Genomic DNA, 20,036 nt, shown 5'->3' on the forward strand with positions numbered 1-20,036 from the left:
CTGAAATGTACATTTCATAAAACATTTCATCTTGATTTTTCATATTCTTGTAATACTATCTTTTATATCAAACTTAAATAGTATTATTTTTATTAATTTATATTATTTCTTTTTATATCATTATATTTGATATTATTTTACAATCTGCTGTGCAAAATTTTCTCACCACACGTTCCGTACCAAATTTAAATAAATGTCATTTGTTCAACCATAACAATTCAATATACAGGGTGGTTGGTAACTGGTGGTACAAGCGGAAAGGGGGTGATTCTACGCGAAAAAAGAAATGGAAAATATAGAATAAAAAATTTTTTTTTTTAATTTTTTCATCGAGACAACGATCTACAGTGAGATCCGTTATAACGTACCGCACGCGTACCAAGCGAAAATTCAAAGTCGATTTTCTCGAAAACAAAGTCTCAAACGAAAAATTTTTATTCTATATTTTCGACTTCTTTTTCGCATAGAATCACCCCCTTTCCGCCTATACCACCAGTTACCAACCATCCTGTATAATAAAAGCTCCTCAGCCATAATTTTATTATTCGACACATAAACTATTATCAAATTCTTTCAAATTGTCACTTTTAGTATTACCATTAAGTTTATATTTCTACGTATTAATTTGTCTGTACAAAACTGTCTCATAAATTTCCCCTACATTTTCTCAAAATCTTATTTATCATCTCGAATTTAATCATCTCTATTATTATTTACAAACAACAATAATTAAATACACGATAAAATTCATTACCTTCCACGATAAGCGACGTCATGCAAACGGCCTCGCCAACAGGATTCACGGCACGACAAGTGTATTCTCCGGCATCTTCAGGGAATACTTCAGTTATGGCCAAACTGCACACACCTTCCGTGTCTTGTATAATAGTAATCTCTTTGCCCTCTTTGATAGGTTTGTTGTCGTGGTACCATTCCACTTTAGGCGTAGGTTTCCCATGGACGATGCACGTCAGGTTTGCGCTTTCACCGTCCATGACCCTGACCGGTGACAATCTTTTAACAAACGTCGGTGAAACAAGCTCAACGGTTTCTTCCCACGGTGTCTCCAACACATTTATCGTCGCCGTACAGGTGACTGATCCGCCAACGTTTTCGGCGCGACAGGTGTACGTGCCCGCGAACTCGGGCTTGATCTCCTTGATCATGAGGATCGATCTGTTCTCTTGCGTCACAATCCTTACCTGTGGCGTGGACTGCAATAGAAATTCACAAATTATTATCTTCGTAATTCTCAAGAGTCTCTGGTATTGTTAATTTCCAGTGTAGATATTTTAAATCTTTAAACACAAATTGTTTATTATTTGCGATGTTCGAGGGTTTCTCCTATGATTAACTTCTGACGAGGATATTTTAGAATTCTAAATGCAAATTGTCCTTTATTCGCTGACTTTTAATGATTTCTGTTGGATTTTCGATGCAAACATTTTTCTGAGGATTCCAAGTGCAAATTGTCTTTTATTTGTGATTTTCAAACGTTCTTGTCTTAACTTTAAGTGCAAACGTTTGGAATTCTTGATAGAAATCATCGTCTATTTGTAATTTTTTAGAATTTTCGTTATAGATAAGTAGTTTCCAGCGTATGTATTCTGAATTTTTGGTACAAGTGTCTCGTTATTTAATGAGAGATGTAGTTAGCTGTTACTAAGATTCTCAGAATGATACGAAAGCCTCGAAGAGAAGTCAAAGGATGTGGAAAATGAATTTGAAAATATAAGCAGAGAAACAAGTGTGTAAATGTTAAAAAATACAAACGCAGAAAAAAATATAAGGAGAAACAGGAAAATGGATAAATACGAAAGTAGAAAGCTGAAGTACCTCCAGAGGACGAGTTTCGTGGAACCACTGGAAGGAGGCTGTCGGATAGGATTCAACACGTGTTTCCATGATCACGACCTCTCCTTCGGCGACAATCTGTGGTTGTAGCGGCTCGATAAACCTCGGAGCTTTCACTTCGTCTGTCTTGTCCTCGCGTTCTTTCACCGTAACAGAGCCCGAACTTCTCGCCTCTCCAACAGGATTTTGAACTCTAACCTCGTATTTCCCGCCATCTTTCTTCGTCACCTCAGGAATATATAATTCAGTGGTAGTTTCATAAATATTTATCACCCGTTTGTCAGATGGGACAATTTCAGTTCCATTGCGGAACCATTTCACTTTTGGCGTTGGTTTGCTCTCGAAATCGGCTGACAAAGTTAGAGGTTTTCCAAGTTCGGCTACCAAGGCTGGTAAAGGCCTGGTGATCTTTGGTGCTCTTAGAACTTCCGGTTTAGTGACCCTCACCGCGGTACCGATCACCAAATTAGCTCTGCATTCGGCTCGACCGAATTTATTCACAGCTCGAACGCGATAAATCGTCTCGTCCTCTTTCATTGGCTCCAATATGTGCAATTTTGCTTCACCGGTTTCAGGATTGAAGGTGATTTCTCTACCCTTTTGAGGTTTCAGTTCTTGCTCTCCGCGATACCATTTTACTTCCGGCACCGGTGTTCCAGTGACCACACATTCAAGTAGAGCTGGTTTGTGCTCTTCCACCATGAGAGGCTTAATAGGTGTTGCGAAGTGTGGCGCTACGCCTTCTTCCTCTTTTTCTGTGAAATAGAACGTCGTATGAGTTTATGGTAATTGTAAAGTGGAACGATCACGCGACGATACTGTAAAACTTCATGCAAAACACATCTGCATAATAGCGTAGATTGTACGCAACGAGCATAGAATTTTAATTTCGTTAAAATACTCGGATGTATATAATTATAATTATCATTATTTTCATTAATAATTGAAATATTCAAGAATAATTATTAATAAAAATAATGGCTTTTTTTGAACGTAAAGCGAACAGGCTTGCCGATCGCTAAAATTAAATAAAAAAGCAAACAGTAAAATTTCTGAAACATAAAATACAAACTTTTAAAAATTTGTATATATATTCTTATAGGTTATATGTGATTTATAAAAAATTGCTTCCCTTTCAATTAAGTGTATCTACATTACCCTATAGAAATAAGAAAAACACACAGTAACAACAAAGAAACACAGGTAGAAAGCATCGTTCACACGTTTGCCAAGAAATTTCATAAATCCATAGAGTCGTAAGCCATTTGTAAAAACTCGTTAATTCCATAAGCCATAAAAAATTGAAGGAAAACGATCACACAGACGTCACAACACACAGATCTAGTACCGAATATCACGAGATTCACGGTGGACGTGGCTACTCCAGCGGGATTTGACGCTCTGCAAGAATACATGCCGGCATCCTCTTCTTTCACCTTAGTTATCTCCAACGAGGCTGTCGTTTCGTAGATGGTCATTATATACTTCTCACTGGCGTGAAGCTCCTGCTCGTTTCTGTACCAGGTAATTTCGGGGAATGGACTGCCGAACACTGTACATGTGAATTCTGCGGTTGTTTCTGGTTGCGCGATAACGGGTTGTAGCTTCTGAATGAACCTCGGAGCGATCTTTTTGTCTTTGTCCGTGATGGATATTTCTACTTGCGTACGCTGCTTGCGTCTGCTCTTACGATCCTCCACTTTTTCTTCTTTGATCTTTGTTTCGACCTCGACTACATCTTTCGTGACCACATCTTTTACTTTTTCCTCCACTCTAACCTCTTCTACGGTAACAGTTTCATCGATCACTTCTGCCTTTTCTATAGGAACAGGTACAGGTACCTCTTCTGGTTTCTTTTTAGGTTTCCTCCATGGTATTTTAGCCACTGTTTCTTCCTTCTCTTCTATCTCTTTTGGTTTCTCTAATTTCACTGGTTTCAATTCTGGTATTTTTTCTTCCTTAGGTTTCTCTTCGGGTTTCTCCTTTTTGATAGGTTTCAGAGTTACCTCTTCGGGTACTTCCTTTTCCTGTGGCTTCTTGGGTATTGGTCTAAGACGAACCTCATCTTTCTCTTCTACTACTTCTACCTTTTCTTTCTTGACTGGTTTAAGAACCACTTCCTCTACTTTTTCAATGAATTCTTCGTGTTTCTCGACTGGTTTCAATTCGACTACTTCCTTCTCTTCTTCCGGTTTCTTTGGACGTCGTTTCTTTATCCTAGAGACTTCTGTTTCAACAACCTCTTCGATTACTGTATCTTCTTTGTGTACCACTTCAGGTTTGATCTCTACAATTTCGACTTTTTCTTCGACGACTTCTTTCACCATTTCTTTCTTCGGTGCCCTCCAGGGAATTACGGGCGCTTCTACAGGTTTATGTTCTTCGATCTCTTTAACCACCACTTGGGTCATCTCTTTAGCTTCCACTTTCTGTTCCACGACCGTTGTTTCCTCCGAGACCACTTTCTCTTGATCGATCGGTACGACTGTGACTTCTTCTCGGAAATCGACGACCTTCTTCGCCTTTTTGCCAACGCGCCATGGTAATATGGATTCAGGTTTTTCCTCTTCTTTAGGTTTCTCTTCGACTTTTTCAGGGACTGGCTTCGGAACCGGTTTTAATTTCACTTCCTCCGGTTTCTCCTCTTCTGGTTTCTCGATAGGTTTGCCTGGTTTCAGCTTAACTTCTAGCTTCTTTTCTTCTTCCGGCTTCTCTTTTTCTATAGGTTTCAAAGTAACTTCTTCTGGTTTCTTCTCATCCTTCGGAAGACGCTTGACGGGCTTTAAAGTAACTTCTTCTGGCTTCTCCTCTACTTCCTTGGGAAGTCGCTTAACAGGTTTTAACGTAACTTCTGGTTTTTCCTCCTCTGGTTTCTCCTTCTTAATTGGTTTCAAAGTAACTTCTTCCTTCTCCACTTCTTCCTTAGGAAGTCGTTTAACTGGCTTCAATGTTATCTCTTCAGGCTTTTCTTCTTCTGGTTTCTTCAAATGCTTGACAGGTTTCAATTTAACTTCAGGTTTTTCCTCCTCTGGTTTCTCTTTCTTAATTGGTTTCAGAGTAACTTCTTCCTTTTCCGCCTCTTCCTTGGGAAGACGCTTGACAGGTTTCAATGTCACTTCTTCTGGCTTCTCCTCTACTTCCTTGGGAAGTCGCTTAACAGGTTTTAATGTAACTTCAGGTTTTTCCTCCTCTGGTTTCTCTTTCTTAATTGGTTTCAGAGTAACTTCTTCCTTCTCCGCCTCTTCCTTGGGAAGACGCTTGACAGGTTTCAATGTCACTTCTTCTGGCTTCTCCTCTACTTCCTTGGGAAGTCGCTTAACAGGTTTTAATGTAACTTCAGGTTTTTCCTCCTCTGGTTTCTCTTTCTTAATTGGTTTCAGAGTAACTTCTTCCTTCTCCACCTCTTCCTTGGGAAGACGCTTGGCAGGTTTCAATGTCACTTCTTCCGGTTTTTCCTCCTCTTGCTTGGGAAGGCGCCTAACAGGTTTTAATGTAACTTCTGGCTTTTCTTCTTCAGGTTTCTCTTTCTTAATTGGTTTCAGAGTAACTTCTTCCTTTTCCGCCTCTTCCTTGGGAAGACGCTTGACAGGTTTCAATGTCACTTCTTCTGGCTTCTCCTCTACTTCCTTGGGAAGTCGCTTAACAGGTTTTAATGTAACTTCTGGCTTTTCTTCTTCAGGTTTCTCTTTCTTAATTGGTTTCAGAGTAACTTCTTCCTTTTCCGCCTCTTCCTTGGGAAGACGCTTGACAGGTTTCAATGTCACTTCTTCTGGCTTCTCCTCTACTTCCTTGGGAAGTCGCTTAACAGGTTTTAATGTAACTTCTGGCTTTTCTTCTTCAGGTTTCTCTTTCTTAATTGGTTTCAGAGTAACTTCTTCCTTTTCCGCCTCTTCCTTGGGAAGACGCTTGACAGGTTTCAATGTCACTTCTTCTGGCTTCTCCTCTACTTCCTTGGGAAGTCGCTTAACAGGTTTTAATGTAACTTCTGGCTTTTCTTCTTCAGGTTTCTCTTTCTTAATTGGTTTCAGAGTAACTTCTTCCTTTTCCGCCTCTTCCTTGGGAAGACGCTTGACAGGTTTCAATGTCACTTCTTCTGACTTCTCCTCTACTTCCTTGGGAAGTCGCTTAACAGGTTTTAACGTAACTTCTGGTTTTTCTTCTTCAGGTTTCTCCTTCTTAATTGGTTTTAAAGTAACTTCTTCCTTCTCTACTTCTTCCTTGGGAAGACGCTTGACAGGTTTCAATGTCACTTCTTCTGGCTTCTCCTCTATTCCCTTGGGAAGTTGCTTAACAGGTTTTAATGTAACTTCTGGTTTTTCTTCTTCAGGTTTCTCCTTCTTAATTGGTTTCAAAGTAACTTCTTCCTTCTCTACTTCTTCCTTGGGAAGACGCTTGACAGGTTTCAATGTCACTTCTTCTGGCTTCTCCTCTACTTCCTTGGGAAGTCGCTTAACAGGTTTTAATGTAACTTCTGGTTTTTCTTCTTCAGGTTTCTCCTTCTTAATTGGTTTCAAAGTAACTTCTTTCTTCTCTACTTCTTCCTTGGGAAGACGCTTGACAGGTTTCAATGTCACTTCTTCTGGCTTCTCCTCTACTTCCTTGGGAAGTCGCTTAACAGGTTTTAACGTAACTTCTGGTTTTTCTTCTTCAGGTTTTTCCTTCTTAATTGGTTTTAAAGTAACTTCTTCCTTTTCCGCCTCTTCCTTGGGAAGACGCTTGACAGGTTTCAATGTCACTTCTTCCGGTTTTTCCTCCTCTTGCTTGGGAAGGCGCCTAACAGGTTTTAACGTAACTTCTGGTTTTTCTTCTTCTGGTTTCTCTTTCTGAATTGGTTTTAGAGTAACTTCTTCCTTCTCCACTTCTTCCTTGGGAAGACGCTTGACAGGTTTCAACATCACTTCTTCCGGTTTTTCCTCCTCTTGCTTGGGAAGTCGCCTAACAGGTTTCAATTTAACTTCTGGTTTTTCCTCCTCTGGTTTCTCTTTCTTAATTGGTTTCAGAGTAACTTCTTCCTTCTCCACTTCTTCCTTGGGAAGATGCTTGGCAGGTTTCAATGTCACTTCTTCCGGTTTTTCTTCTTCTTGCTTGGGAAGTCGCCTAACAGGTTTCAATTTAACTTCTGGTTTTTCCTCCTCTGGTTTCTCTTTCTTAATTGGTTTCAGAGTAACTTCTTCCTTCTCCACTTCTTCCTTGGGAAGACGCTTGACAGGTTTCAATGTCACTTCTTCCGGTTTTTCCTCCTCTTGCTTGGGAAGGCGCCTAACAGGTTTTAACGTAACTTCTGGTTTTTCCTCCTCTGGTTTCTCTTTCTTAATTGGTTTCAGAGTAACTTCTTCCTTCTCCACTTCTTCCTTGGGAAGACGCTTGACAGGTTTCAATGTCACTTCTTCCGGTTTTTCCTCCTCTTGCTTGGGAAGGCGCCTAACAGGTTTTAACGTAACTTCTGGTTTTTCTTCTTCTGGTTTCTCTTTTTGAATTGGTTTCAGAGTAACTTCTTCCTTCTCCACTTCTTCCTTGGGAAGACGCTTGGCAGGTTTCAACGTCACTTCTTCCGGTTTTTCCTCCTCTTGTTTGGGAAGTCGCCTAACAGGTTTCAATTTAACTTCAGGTTTTTCCTCCTCTGGTTTCTCTTTCTTAATTGGTTTCAGAGTAACTTCTTCCTTCTCCACTTCTTCCTTGGGAAGACGCTTGACAGGTTTTAATGTCACTTCTTCCGGTTTTTCCTCCTCTTGCTTGGGAAGGCGCCTAACAGGTTTTAACGTAACTTCTGGTTTTTCTTCTTCTGGTTTCTCTTTCTTAATAGGTTTCAAAGTAACTTCTTCCTTCTCCACTTCTTCCTTAGGAAGTCGCTTGACAGGTTTCAATGTCAATTCTTCTGGTTTCACCTCCTCTGCTACTATCTTTTTAGCTGGTTTCTTTCCAGGTTGCCATTGCAATTCAGCCTTCTTTCCCAAAACTTCTCCATTCTCAACTGCTTTAGGCTTCTCCATTGGTTTGAGCGTTATTTCTTCAGGTGTTTCTTTCTCTTTGGGGATTTTCTGAATCGGTTTCAAAGTTACTTCCTCTGTTTCTACCTTTTCTTCTGGCTTCCTCTCTTTTCTCGTAGGTTTTAATACAACCGCTGTAAAGTCTTCAGTTTCGGCCTCTTTTATTTCCTTCGCAACGTCTTTTTCTTCAGAAACTACCGGTTTCTTGGGCTTCGCTTTTCTATGCCATGTCGTTTCTTCAATTTCTTTTATTTCTTCTTCTTTCGGTTTGATCGGTTTTACCTGCACTTCCTCTTCTTTTGGGGCGTCAGATTCAAGTTTTTCAAGTGGTTTCAGTTCTGGTTTCTCTCGTTCCTCCTCTTCGGGTTTCGGTTTTTGGAATGGCTTCAATTTGATCTCTTCTTTCGGCTTTTCTTCGGGCTTTCGTTTCGGAATGGGTTTCAGTTGCACTTCTTCCTTCTTTTCTTCTTCAATTGGAATGCGTTTGACAGGCTTCAGCTTCACTTCTTCCGGTTTCTCCTGTTCTTCTGGTACACGTTCACGTCTGGTAGGTTTCAATACAACTGATCTAATATCTTCAACCTGTTCTTCTTTCCTTTCCGGTATCTTCCGTGGAACCTTCTTATCTCGAAGCCATGGGACCTTTTCCAGTTTCTCTTCTTCTTCCTCTGGTTTCTCTTCAGGTTGAACTTCTGGATGAAGTTTTTGCGGAATTTCTGGCTTCTCTTCCTTCTGTTTCTTTCCTCGTATCCATGGAACAGGTACTTCTTCTTCAGGCTGAACTTTCTGCAGAACGTCCGGCTTCTCTTCCTTCAGCTTCTTTCCTCGTACCCATGGAACAGGCACTTCTTCTTCAGGCTGAACTTTTTGCGGAACTTCCGGCTTCTCTTCCTTCGGCTTCTTCCCTCGTATCCATGGCACCGGCATTTCTTCTTTTGCCTGTTTTTCAGTCGTCTTTTCAGTCTTTTCGACGTCGAGAAGAGTAGTATCCTCTTCTTCGTGATAAGGAATCTTTTCTGTAGGTTTCTTTTTACCTCTGGCCCAAGGAACTGGCACTTCTTTCAGTTTTTCCTCAGACTCGATATCTTTCTTCACATCCAAGATCGTTTTATCTTCTTCTTCCTGGTATGGTGCTTTTTCTTTTGGTTTCCTTTCTTTTCTCCAAGTTTTTACTTTTTCTGTCTTCTCTTCCTCAACTTTCTCTTCTTTGTCGATCTTTAATAGCTTTGTATCTTCTTCTTCGATGAATTGTGTCTTATCTGTCACCTTCTGCAAATCTACTTTGTCTAAAGTTTCCTTCTTAATTTCTCTCTTCTCCGTTTTCGTCGGTTTCAGCGTGACTTCTTCCAGACTTTCTCTACGAATTTCTCTTTGCTCAACTTTAGTCTTCTTCAAAGTTATTTTCTCCTCAGTCCAAGGTTTAGTTTCCGGTTTCTTTTCAACTTCTTCTATCTTCTTGACCTGTTTATCAACTTTGACCGTAGTTTCTGTGTCTTTGGAGACTTGAAGAAGGGTCGTGTCTTCCTCTTCAGTGAGCACGTCTTTTCTTTCAGGCTTTTTAGATACTTCTTTTACTTTCTTCTTGGGAATTGGTTTCAAATCCACTGCTTCAAGACTTGGTTTCTCAATTTCTCCCTTTTCTGGTCTGGATGGTTTTAATTCTACTGTCTCTATTTGTTCTTTGGGTATTTCTTTCTTGTCAGGTTTAGTTCTCTTCAAAGTTATCTTCTCATCAGTCCAAGGTTTAAGTTGCTCAACCTTCTCCGTTGAAATCGACTCTTTTCTGAGTTTCTTCACTCGAGTGTCTTTGGTAACATCAAGCAACGTCGTGTCTTCCTGTTCTACGTAATCAGTTTTGTGTACGACTTCTTTCACTGTCTTCTCTGTGATTTCTTTCGTGACTGATTTAAGATCCACTGTTTCCAGACTTTCTTTTCGTACCGCAGATTTTATAATCTTTGATGGTTTCAACTCTACCGTTTCTATAGTTTCCTTTTCAACCTCTTTCTTCACAGGTTTCGCTTTCTTCAACGTCACTTTCTCTTCGGTCCAAGGTTTAGGCCCTTCTGGCTTCTCTTCTATCTTCTCTTTCCTCAATTTCTTCAGTTCTTCAGTCTTCGATACGTCTAATAAAGAAGTGTCTTCCTGTTCAAGGTATTCAGTCTTTTCAGTGATTTTCTCAGTGACTTTCTCAGTCACTGTCGTTGGAATAGGCTTCAAGTCCACCTTCTCCACACTCGGCTTTCGAATCGGAAGTTTCTCCACCTTGGATGGTTTCAGTTCCACAGTCTCTATAGTTTCTTTCTCAACTTCTTTCCTTATAGGTTTAGATTTCTTCAAGGTGATCTTTTCTTCTGTCCATGGCTTTGCCTGTTCTACCTTCTCTTCAATTTTCTCCTTCTTTATTTTTCTGACCTCTTCGGTTTTGGACACGTCCAACATGGACGTATCTTCTTGTTCAAGGTAATCAGTTTTCGAAATAATTTCTTCAGTAACTTTCTCAGTCACAGTTGTGGGAACAGGTTTCAGATCTACTTTTTCCAAACTAGGTTTCTCAATATCCTTCTTAACGATCCGCGAAGGTTTCAGTTCCACAGGTTCTATAGTCTCTCTAGGAATCTCTTTCCTGTCAGGTTTCGCTTTCTTCAACGTAACCTTCTCTTCGGTCCAAGGTTTAGTCTCTTCCTTTCTCTTTTGAACAGTTTCGTCCACTTTCTTCGTGGTTTTAATAAATCTAGAGTCCTCTTCTTCCACGTAGGTCTCTGCTGTAGTCTCTTCCAGTCGAGCAATCTTCTCTTCAGTTCTCACATCTTTCGTTACTTCTTTCGTAACATGTTTCAAGTCAACAGCTTCCAGGCTAGCTCTTCTAATTTCTTTTTTCTCGATTTTCGCTGGTTTTAATTCAACTTCCTCTAATTTTTCTTTCGGTGTTTCGCGAGGTATCTGTGGAGTTTTCTTTAATACTATAGCTTCTTCGGTCCAAGGCTTAACTTGGGACTCTGTCCCTTGTAATTTGTCCAAAGATGTGTCACGAGATTTCGGTTTCTCTTTTCGCCATGGCGTCACGTCGCCAAGTCGAGGTCGATGATGAACTCGCCCCTTTCTCCAAGGTAACGATTCATCCCCTGGTTGTAAAGGTATTTCAAGTGGCAATCCATTCTCGTCTAAGGGTAACGGTTCAAGGACAATGTCCTTGCCCGTACCAAGACCTATCGATGGTTTCACGCCGGTTTTCGCGCCTGGTCCCGTTTCTGCAGGAACTTCGTAATACGCTCCTTTTCTCTCTGCAATGGTACACGTGCCAGAGTAATTTTAAATCTCGTTTCAGGATGACATCGTTGAATCATCGCTCACACGGAAGGAAGCTCCGAATCATGCTAAAAACAAGCTGGCAACTGGTACGTGGGATGATGTATGTTTTAGGTGAGTAGTAACGATATTAGTGCATGCTCAACTATGATAGTACTTGGGTAGCTGCAGAATAATTTATGTTTGTATTCCATTGCTATTGTTACTGTTGTTTAGTAGGTGTTTGACATCAGTAGAATGAAATTCTATTTATCTGAGTCAGTTCAGGGTCGAATGCTTCTAGAAATACTACTAGAAATAAAGGTTTTTAAATACGGTGGAATATTTATTGTCAAAATGGCGATTAAGGGAAGATTTTGGGATGGTCTCTTGTGAAAATCATTGGAAAACAATAATAAGAATTTCATTTTTATTTAAAATAATAATTAATAAAAATAGCTGAAAAACTCTTTTCCTATATGAAAATAAAGTTATTGTATTGTAACTTTTCAAACTTCTACTTTAATAATCAGACTTTTTGTGATTCTCAAACATAGTTAGAATTTTTCATTTCAAAAATAGGCATTCACATTTAAATAACACGTAAACAAAGCTCAGATAAATGGAATCCTATTATAATGAGTAAGGATTTTTCACATGATGCAGACTTTTCGCTTTAATTTCTAATTACACTCTAAAATAAAAATGACTTCCTTCCTGATGAATTTTTTATAGATCAATTCAGTTCTTTTTCGTAACACGCTAAGATCGCCCTTCTGGCGATAAAATTAAAGATTCGAAAAATCGCGATGCCATAAAAATTGTTCAACCTTAAAATATTCCTTTTAATCTTTTCACGTTACAAATATATTATTATATTGAAATTAAACAATTCGTGGTTTCAAAAGTAAATTGGAAAGACATATACAATGTGCGTTAAGAAATTAAAAATTCATCTTCTTAAATCTATCCATAAGTATGTGTTTCGATATCCGTGCACAAGAATGTAATTTCAAATAGTAAAAATAAAATAATAATTATATATATATTATACGTATATCTAAACGCGACATGTGTCACACGTGGAATAAAGTTCTCTAATTCGTACTGACAAGTGTTAAAATATCTTCGATACTCTACGAAGTTCAAAGACGTCCAAGATCAAATGAAACACAATGCGTAAGTTAAAACAGTCCAAAGTAATTTATCCTCGGTATCTGATCTCTCGTTGTGTCTCGATATTAGGAACATTTGTGCCGTCATTTGCGGTGTGTCAGGGCAGTAACATGCCAAAACAACACAATCCTAACCGAAGATATTTTTAATAATTACTCGTGACTATAGCAAATGATGAACAGAGAGAGAGAGAGAGAGAAAGAGAGAGAGAGAGAGAGATTTTGTATTGTGTTTGATCGTGGGAAATCAAGAAACGAACAATGTTTCAGCAGTAAACAAACATAAATATTTCGTTACATGGCAATTATATAAACAATACGTGACGACATTTGAGTTGCTTACAAAACACGATAAATGGCCTGTCTAATTAATCATACCGTGAAACGTTCACGACAATATCCGGTGTTTTTATAGATATTCATCCGAGGATTCGAACGCGTGTAAATGCACTTGAAAATTTATGTTTCGCAATTTTGGATGGACGACCGGTGGAGTTGGGCCAAGTCGACCTCGCAAAAGAGAAATCAAGGCAGATCGCCAGTGGATCGTCCTTCGGAAACCAAAGTTATTCGGATTGTTAATATTCGGACGTGAAATAATAATCGCGATGAAGCAGGATTTATTTTAAAAATAAATCACAGCCGATTCCTCGATCTTCCATTTCGAATGTGTAAACACAAGGTTTCTTTACGTAACGCGAGAAACAATTTACGACATCGTAGTTTCTTTAACATCATAGTTCAATAAATTTTATTAAAAAATTGCCGAGATTGTTTTCTTACGAAAATCGTCTTTTTTTTTTGTTTTCCTCTTCCCTCAATTTTTTTTTTTTTTTTTAAGTACAAAATTAAGATGTTAAATTATGCGGTCGTTATTTCTCGGAGAAAAGGATTAAATGATTTCTCGAGTGTTAAAACGCCTTCTGCAGACGTTGCTTACTTTTGATTTCTTTTTCATTCTCAGCGGGGGATTTTAGCGTAATATCAACGAAAGCGTGCAACACGCTCGTCTTTAAACTTCGCGTGAGTTTATTTTTAAACACGACATGAAACAGATGATTCGTCATCGACTATCCAGATTCCAAATGAAACTTTTTCGCCGTTTCACTGTTTTTTTCAGATATATTTTTAAGTCGATTCTGTTAATCGTGGACTCACCCGTGAAGTGAATAATTGGAATAAGACAGAAACGGAGATAGGTTCTTTTGTCGAAGAAATTAATCATAATAAACGTGACAGATGTGACTGCAGTTTAACCGATCGTTTAGAATAAACGATATCGAATAAAATAATATTTGGGAAAGTGATCGTACAAATAGTTATAAATTTACAAAGGTAAAAGCTATAGTATGAATGCGTATTATTAATTAATTTATGTTTTTTTTATTACAGCGTTATTCGTATTTGTATATTATTATTTGTTTAATATGTTCTATTAATAAATTTTTCTGTTCCATCAAATTTGTAATTGCAATGATAAATGACACGTCTCAAGTCTTAGTAACAAATTAAAAATTCGTTAACAAATTAAAAATTCCCCTTCTTATAGCGGCTTTCATTTTAAACTCGTTTGTATCATTTATTGCAATCGTTTTATTTTAAATAAATATAAATTTGATTTGAAGAGATTCCTTATAAGCACTTCGCAGAATAAAATGGAAAAAGAAGATTCAAATAAACTTTGTATGAGATGCAGACAATGTAAGTCTAAAGTTCAATAAGTCAAAAGCATGAAGCAAATCTATAGCGAATTATTATATGTCAAATGTTTATGACACAGGTACAAGATTGAGCAGCCTAACGTCGGTCAGAATTATTCAAAAATTCCTGATTACTATCGATAGTTTTAATATTTGCAATTCTCTGACGACTTCCTTCAGACTATTAAAAAATCTTCTCATTACGTCAACGAATATCTTATCTCAAATTCGTAGTCTATCGATTTAAAATTGATAGGATCAAGTATTTCAATTTCTTGAGAAATTTTTTTCAAAAGTAACAAAACGTCGTCTTTACCTACGAATTTTCTATCTCGAATCTGTTGATTATCATTTCAAAGTTTCTCCGACTAATAATCTCGACATCGACGATTCTCTAAAAAATTCTTCAGAAAGAATTTTCTAATCCTTTCTCTTAATAGTTTCTAACAAATCTCATCGGTTCAAAATTCCTCTTTAATTACCGAGAATTCTATCATTTTGAAAATCCTCCGACCAACAGTCCCAACATTTGCAATCCCGCAACGATTTCCTCTGAAATATCAAAAAATCCTTCCTCGCCGATAAATTTTGCATCTCAAATTCACCGACCATCGTTTCAAAATTCCCCCGATCGACAATTCAATCGCAATGTCGATCTCCTCGTCGTTTCAAAATTCTCAATTATCGTCGACGGTTCGATCATCTCTTCATAATTTCCTCGAAGCTATTAATATTCAAAATTCCACTCTCCTTTGACAAATTTTTCATCTCAAATTCCCAAGCATCGCCTCGAAATTCGCCGATCCATCATCGTCTCAATCCCAACCCCAATTTCCTCGTCATTTCAAAATCCTCAATCGTCAATCGCCGCGACACTCCACGACTCTCTAAAATTTCTGCTTAAAGATTCCTATCTCGAAGAGAAGACTCGATAAATTTTCTTCAACGTCTTAACCAAATATCGTGTTCATCGCTTCGACGACTTCCTGCGGTAGACGTGGACGTCGCGCGGAGGAGTTGCAACGCGGAAGCCCCGTCTAGCGTTCTAAGCTCGCTAATAACCTGGCGGCGGGTCATTATTCTAGAGAAGGAGGTAACGGAGGCGGCGGTCGCACGCACAGTTTCCCACTCAAAATGAAAAACCCGAACGCGACCCGTCGTAGAGGGGGCAACGGTGATGCATGCACCGAATACTTTCAGTGTCGGACGCCGACGAATCGTGGTGGGGAAACTCGTGTCTGACGCCACTACGCACATCTCTACCCCAAGCTTAGTCTAGCCTTAATAGTCATCCACTGGAAGCCGGAGACGATGAAGCTGGCCAGAACGAAACGTCTTTCTCTGGATCTTATTCTGCTACGGCAATCTCCGTTTCCACGCTTCGTCAATTTCTCTTGGCAGGGACATCAAGTGACATTTAAGTGATATTCAAGTGATATTTAAGCGGTGCTTCGAACGGTACGCATAACGGTGATATTTTCTGACCAGTTTCGTGATTAATCGCTGACCAACGTGGTGTTTGACAGTTGGCTGCCTTCGATCGGACTGCATCGCTTTGTTTGCGACAATGTCGAATGCTAGTTCGATAGAAGTGCAGCCGCGATTGAACTGGACACGTGTGATCTTTTATCGAAGTTGAACGTCGCGAAGGTAGTGTGATATATATATTTTTTGAAAGATAAATTCTCGGTGAGCGTTGGTGCGAAAATTTGAATAAAATTCGTGTGGTTGGTTATAATACAATCTTTGTGGTGCTTGATCGAAGTGACAGACTCGTCGGTGGAAATATATAGTTTTTACGTTTTTCTTCGGTGGTCGTTACAGTGAATCGTTGATATATTCTTTTTATGTTCAGTTTGATTTATTATCGAACGTAATTAATCATTTATTCGGTATAAATATGAGTTTCGTTTCTATTGTTGGACGATTACAAATACATTTCTTGCCAGTTTTAGTGATTCATATATTTTTTTCGAGACACGAGACTCACGTACCATGTTTGTACGAGATAACGATCAGTATGATTCTTCTTTTCTTTTTTAGCGGTGATGATTCACCTGTGGTGAACAAGACAAAGCGTTGTTTATCGTGGCGAGTCTCGTTTCTCGGATACATGTGAGAACGGATACAGTGATACACACTAGGATCTAATGGATGACACACAAAATTTATTCGATGAATCACGGACGATTGGAGTGGTCATGTACAAAAATAAAAATAAAATCAACGTTTAGCGAGACGTGGTTGTCCCTGACCTTCTTCTTTCCCTCGCTCACGCTAATTCATCCGTTTCGTATCTTCTTCTTTTTTCTCTTCATTCGGCCTCTCGCTCTTATACATCATTTTTTGTTTAATTCGAATTTATCTCACGTTATCTCTCACATATACAAGAGTTTGATCGCTTTAACACAAGTTTAAAACCGAACAGATTCTTATCGAGCAGCGATTAGAATAATACGACGGAAAATCGAAGTTAAACAATCTTAAACATTCTCATGTTTCTCGTATAAAACAAATGAAGATCGAGCGTGAGCTCAAAATTGAAAACATCTATATAAATTAACAAAATTTCACAGTCGATGGTTACGATAATACAAAGAAATTTTATTTGATATTCCTCTCAAACAAAACCAAGAAGATTAGATACAAATTCGAAACTCAACAAACTCCTATCGATCAATGAGATTTTACAATCAGTCGTTGTAACATTACAAAATAAGATCAGAATTGAACTATCTTGAAACTGTATATTCTTCTTTTAAAAGAAGATCCAATAAAAATCCAGAAACGAACAGATTTCTACAGATCAATGAGACTTTACGATCGATACTGTAATTACTAAACTGCGAATATTCACTGGTTTGGCGTTCATTGAAATACAAAAAAATGTACAGAAAACAACATAATATACAAAAGTATAGAAAATATCTGAAATAAAGTATTTATAATATACAGAAGATAAGATTCTTTCTCTAAATCTCGTTGCTTTAATTCCGTTAAATTCTATTCAGGGCTGGTTCCTTTAAAACATTCGCAGTTCACCAACTACAACAACAAACATAATTCAACTAGAGAGCATCGAAAGATTGCAGCAAGTGGAATTCCACTTAAATCGAAGCCAGTTGGAGCGAGCAGACGGTTGGCCGCTTCGTCACGATGTCCCAACGTCCGTCTCTCCGCTTCCCTCGACGAGCAAGAGGAATCGAGACGTTTCTCTCGGTTGCATCGGGTTTGGACCTCCCTCGTATACGCGATCGGGCCACGAGCGCCGCGAATTTACCAGAAATAATTCCTTCCCGCCTTCCAGAGTGCGCTGACACGCGCTCGCTCCCCCGTATTATTTCTAGCGGGGCTGAATCACCAGGGCAGCTGGGTTGGCCGAAATAGTCAGGCTTCGTCTCCCTCCTTTAAAGCCTGGCACGGCGGACAACCGTCGACGAACCGACGAGAAATGGCAGCTGGGGGCAGCGTGAACGCGAAGAGGTGTGAGGCCACGGAAAAGAAGAGCCGAACGCGCACGCATCGATGAATCAGCGCGCGCTCTTTTTCTCCGCGTCCCGTGTAGACTAGCCGTTGGCAGTTGTCTTCTTGATGCTTCAGGTGGTCGCCGATTCAAGGTCGTTGTCAGGCGAACGAGAAGCTGAAGCTTCGTGCGCACGAATACGTCTCCTCTTCTAGAAGGATCGCCTTCGGTCGTGGATCGTCGATACGACGCGTGCTTTGGGGATGTTTGGTGTAAACGGGAATGGAATTTGTTTTTTCAAGCCTGGAATACTATAGCGGGATACTGTACAGCCCACTGATTTTCGTTTTCGTAAGAAACCATGGTCTCCTGTTATTTATTCCGAGAATCTTTTTCTGCTAACTTTCTGACGCGACAGGTTCGAACTCGTTTCAAATAAAATGATATTTTTCCATATTTTCTGTCGTAAGTTTGAACTTGTTGGAAGTAGACGTTAGGCGGATAAAGCGATACGTTTCGACATCGTATGGTAAGTTTGAGCTTGTCCGGAGTAGATTGACAGAATTATATTCTACGACAATTTAGATTTATATTCCGTTCTGATTCGTTTTTATTAATGGGATATACAGTTGCCTGGTATAGCGTATCGATGGGATTATATATATATAGGCAAAGAAACGGGATAAAAGGGTATGTGAAGACAGGGTGCTGCAGGGACGAATGTTACAATCGTTACACGATCATCGTTCTTATTTTCTCGTTGTCGAGCGGACACGCGTTATTTCGGCATCTCGAATTCATTAGGACACAGCAGGGGTCCGTAATTACCTGTCGCAAAGCGGTTTAATAGCTCTGATCTCATAGGAGGATCGTACACACGCTTGAAATAAATCCGTGCACGGTACGGTAATAAATTTTCTTGCTCCTTACCCAGCTAGCTCGAATCTAACGCGAACCTTATTTATGGTCGACGTTAACGTGCCAGCTTTGCTTTTCGTACGTCCTTTCTCTTTGCGATCAACGTTTGCACGCCGTGGTCGTTACATTGTCTCCAAGCTACCAATTAAAGTTTTCGAGACACGCGATATCGTTTGATCGATGAAAACGTTACGACCCGCCGTATTTCACCAGCCACACGTTGGCGAACGTAACGCATCGTTTAATTACGATGACTCGTCTCGGACCAAGTACCGTCCTCGCGATTAATCAAACGGCTGGTACGACGAACAGGCCGGATTCACGGTCTAATTTTGCGTCAGGTCGCCGGATCGTAACGGTGTCGAGCGGAGACCGGTCAAGTAACGCGACGATGATTCCTCTCGCGAGAGCCGAGACGCGCTGGAGAACGGCTGGAGAACGCGAGAACCTCACCGTTCCATACGCCAAGCATCGAGCGCTACGCTACGCACGCATCGGAACGCCGGAAAAACTCTTTTGTTTCGAGTCACGCTGATGCTCAAGTTACGCGTTCGTTCTACTTTTTAAGCGTAATTCGAAGGATTTAATGGGGGGATGATTGTTCGCAGTATTATGATAATTGCCGGAAATCGTTGAGATTTTACGATATAAAAAGAATTCTCTGGTCTGAATCGTATTGAGAGTATAATGAAGTTCTGTATTGTTTTGTTGTGCTTGCTTAATTGTATTAGATACACGGTGGATGTCAAACATTTCCGACTAAAGTGTATTTTCATTTGTTTATCAATGAAACGATATATATTTCTTCGGAATGGAATTTCTTTTTTGGGAGAAACTTGAAATTGTGGGAAATTTATTGCCTCGCCAATTTATTAAGATTACGTTGTAACTGGAAAGTTTTCACAATCGTAGTATGTTTTCGCAAGATATACGATTGTTTAGAGAAATCTTATATCCTTGTATGTTATTGTAACAGCGAATTAGATATTTAATAAATTATAACCACTCCTCAATATCCATTTCCCTGATAAATTATCTTCTACACAGTTGGATCCTTTGAATATGTTACTTCTCCTCGACCTTCTTTCAAACAATTCTCGAATGTTACACGTTCGCCGCCGATTGGATTTCGACTCGTTAACCTAATTGCATATGAAACATACGAAGAAGCAAGCAGTGTCTCGGAACGGTCTTATTGGACAAATAATAAAAAAATTTAACGTTTTAATACTTTCCACCGATAGAAGAGGAGATTTCAATAAATTTAACACAAACTATATATCTCGCAATTAAATATCGAGAAATATCGAATAATTCAATACAAACATCGCAGTTGCCGTGAACATATCTATATCTATATGTCCATAACCGTAAACTCATTAAAAGCGGTCATTCCATATTTTGAACCTCGCGTAATTGTAAAAGTTTCGCAAAAATGACAACATTTCCAATTTGGAATTCCAGTCTCAGTGACATTTGTAATACGATGTTGTATCGGAAAGCAACGGGTCGACAGAGATCGAGGCTCACGGCGAACGTGTTGAAAGGTCGATAAATAAAGTGCAGTGCCACGAACTAAAGTTAAACTTCTGCCACGAAAGTTTGTCACCGACCACGTAACATATTTTCAAAGTAAACGGTCGAAGACGAG

At 39.3% G+C, this 20,036-nt stretch overlaps 1 protein-coding gene and 1 long non-coding RNA gene across 13 annotated transcripts in view; one reads left to right on the forward strand and one right to left on the reverse strand.

Moving 5' to 3' along the window:
* Positions 1–20,036, reverse strand: part of LOC126871333 (titin) — a 147,873-nt gene that overhangs the window by 56,449 nt on the left and 71,388 nt on the right. For 7 of the 12 annotated variants that reach the window (XR_007691624.1, XM_050630050.1, XM_050630012.1 and 4 more), the window contains 4 exons: positions 6,390–11,125; positions 3,203–5,255; positions 1,837–2,609; positions 755–1,214 (listed from right to left, as the gene is read on the reverse strand). Coding sequence is in view for 11 of the 12 variants with exons in the window: in XM_050630050.1 (XP_050486007.1) it covers positions 755–1,214; positions 1,837–2,609; positions 3,203–5,255; positions 6,390–11,125 (8,022 nt within the window). In the remaining variant the exon portion in view is untranslated. Of the gene's footprint in view, positions 1–754; positions 1,215–1,836; positions 2,610–3,202; positions 5,256–6,389; positions 11,126–16,152; positions 19,528–20,036 lie in introns of those variants that run through there. The other 5 variants (XM_050630067.1, XM_050630058.1, XM_050630040.1 and 2 more) reach the window with 5 other exon arrangements.
* LOC126872633 (uncharacterized) lies at positions 11,132–16,243 on the forward strand. The gene is made up of 2 exons (XR_007692075.1): positions 11,132–15,654; positions 16,048–16,243. It is a non-coding gene; the product is annotated as an uncharacterized LOC126872633 (long non-coding RNA).

This window comes from Bombus huntii, chromosome 1 (genome assembly GCF_024542735.1).
Source record: "Bombus huntii isolate Logan2020A chromosome 1, iyBomHunt1.1, whole genome shotgun sequence".
Taxonomy (NCBI): domain Eukaryota; kingdom Metazoa; phylum Arthropoda; class Insecta; order Hymenoptera; family Apidae; genus Bombus; species Bombus huntii.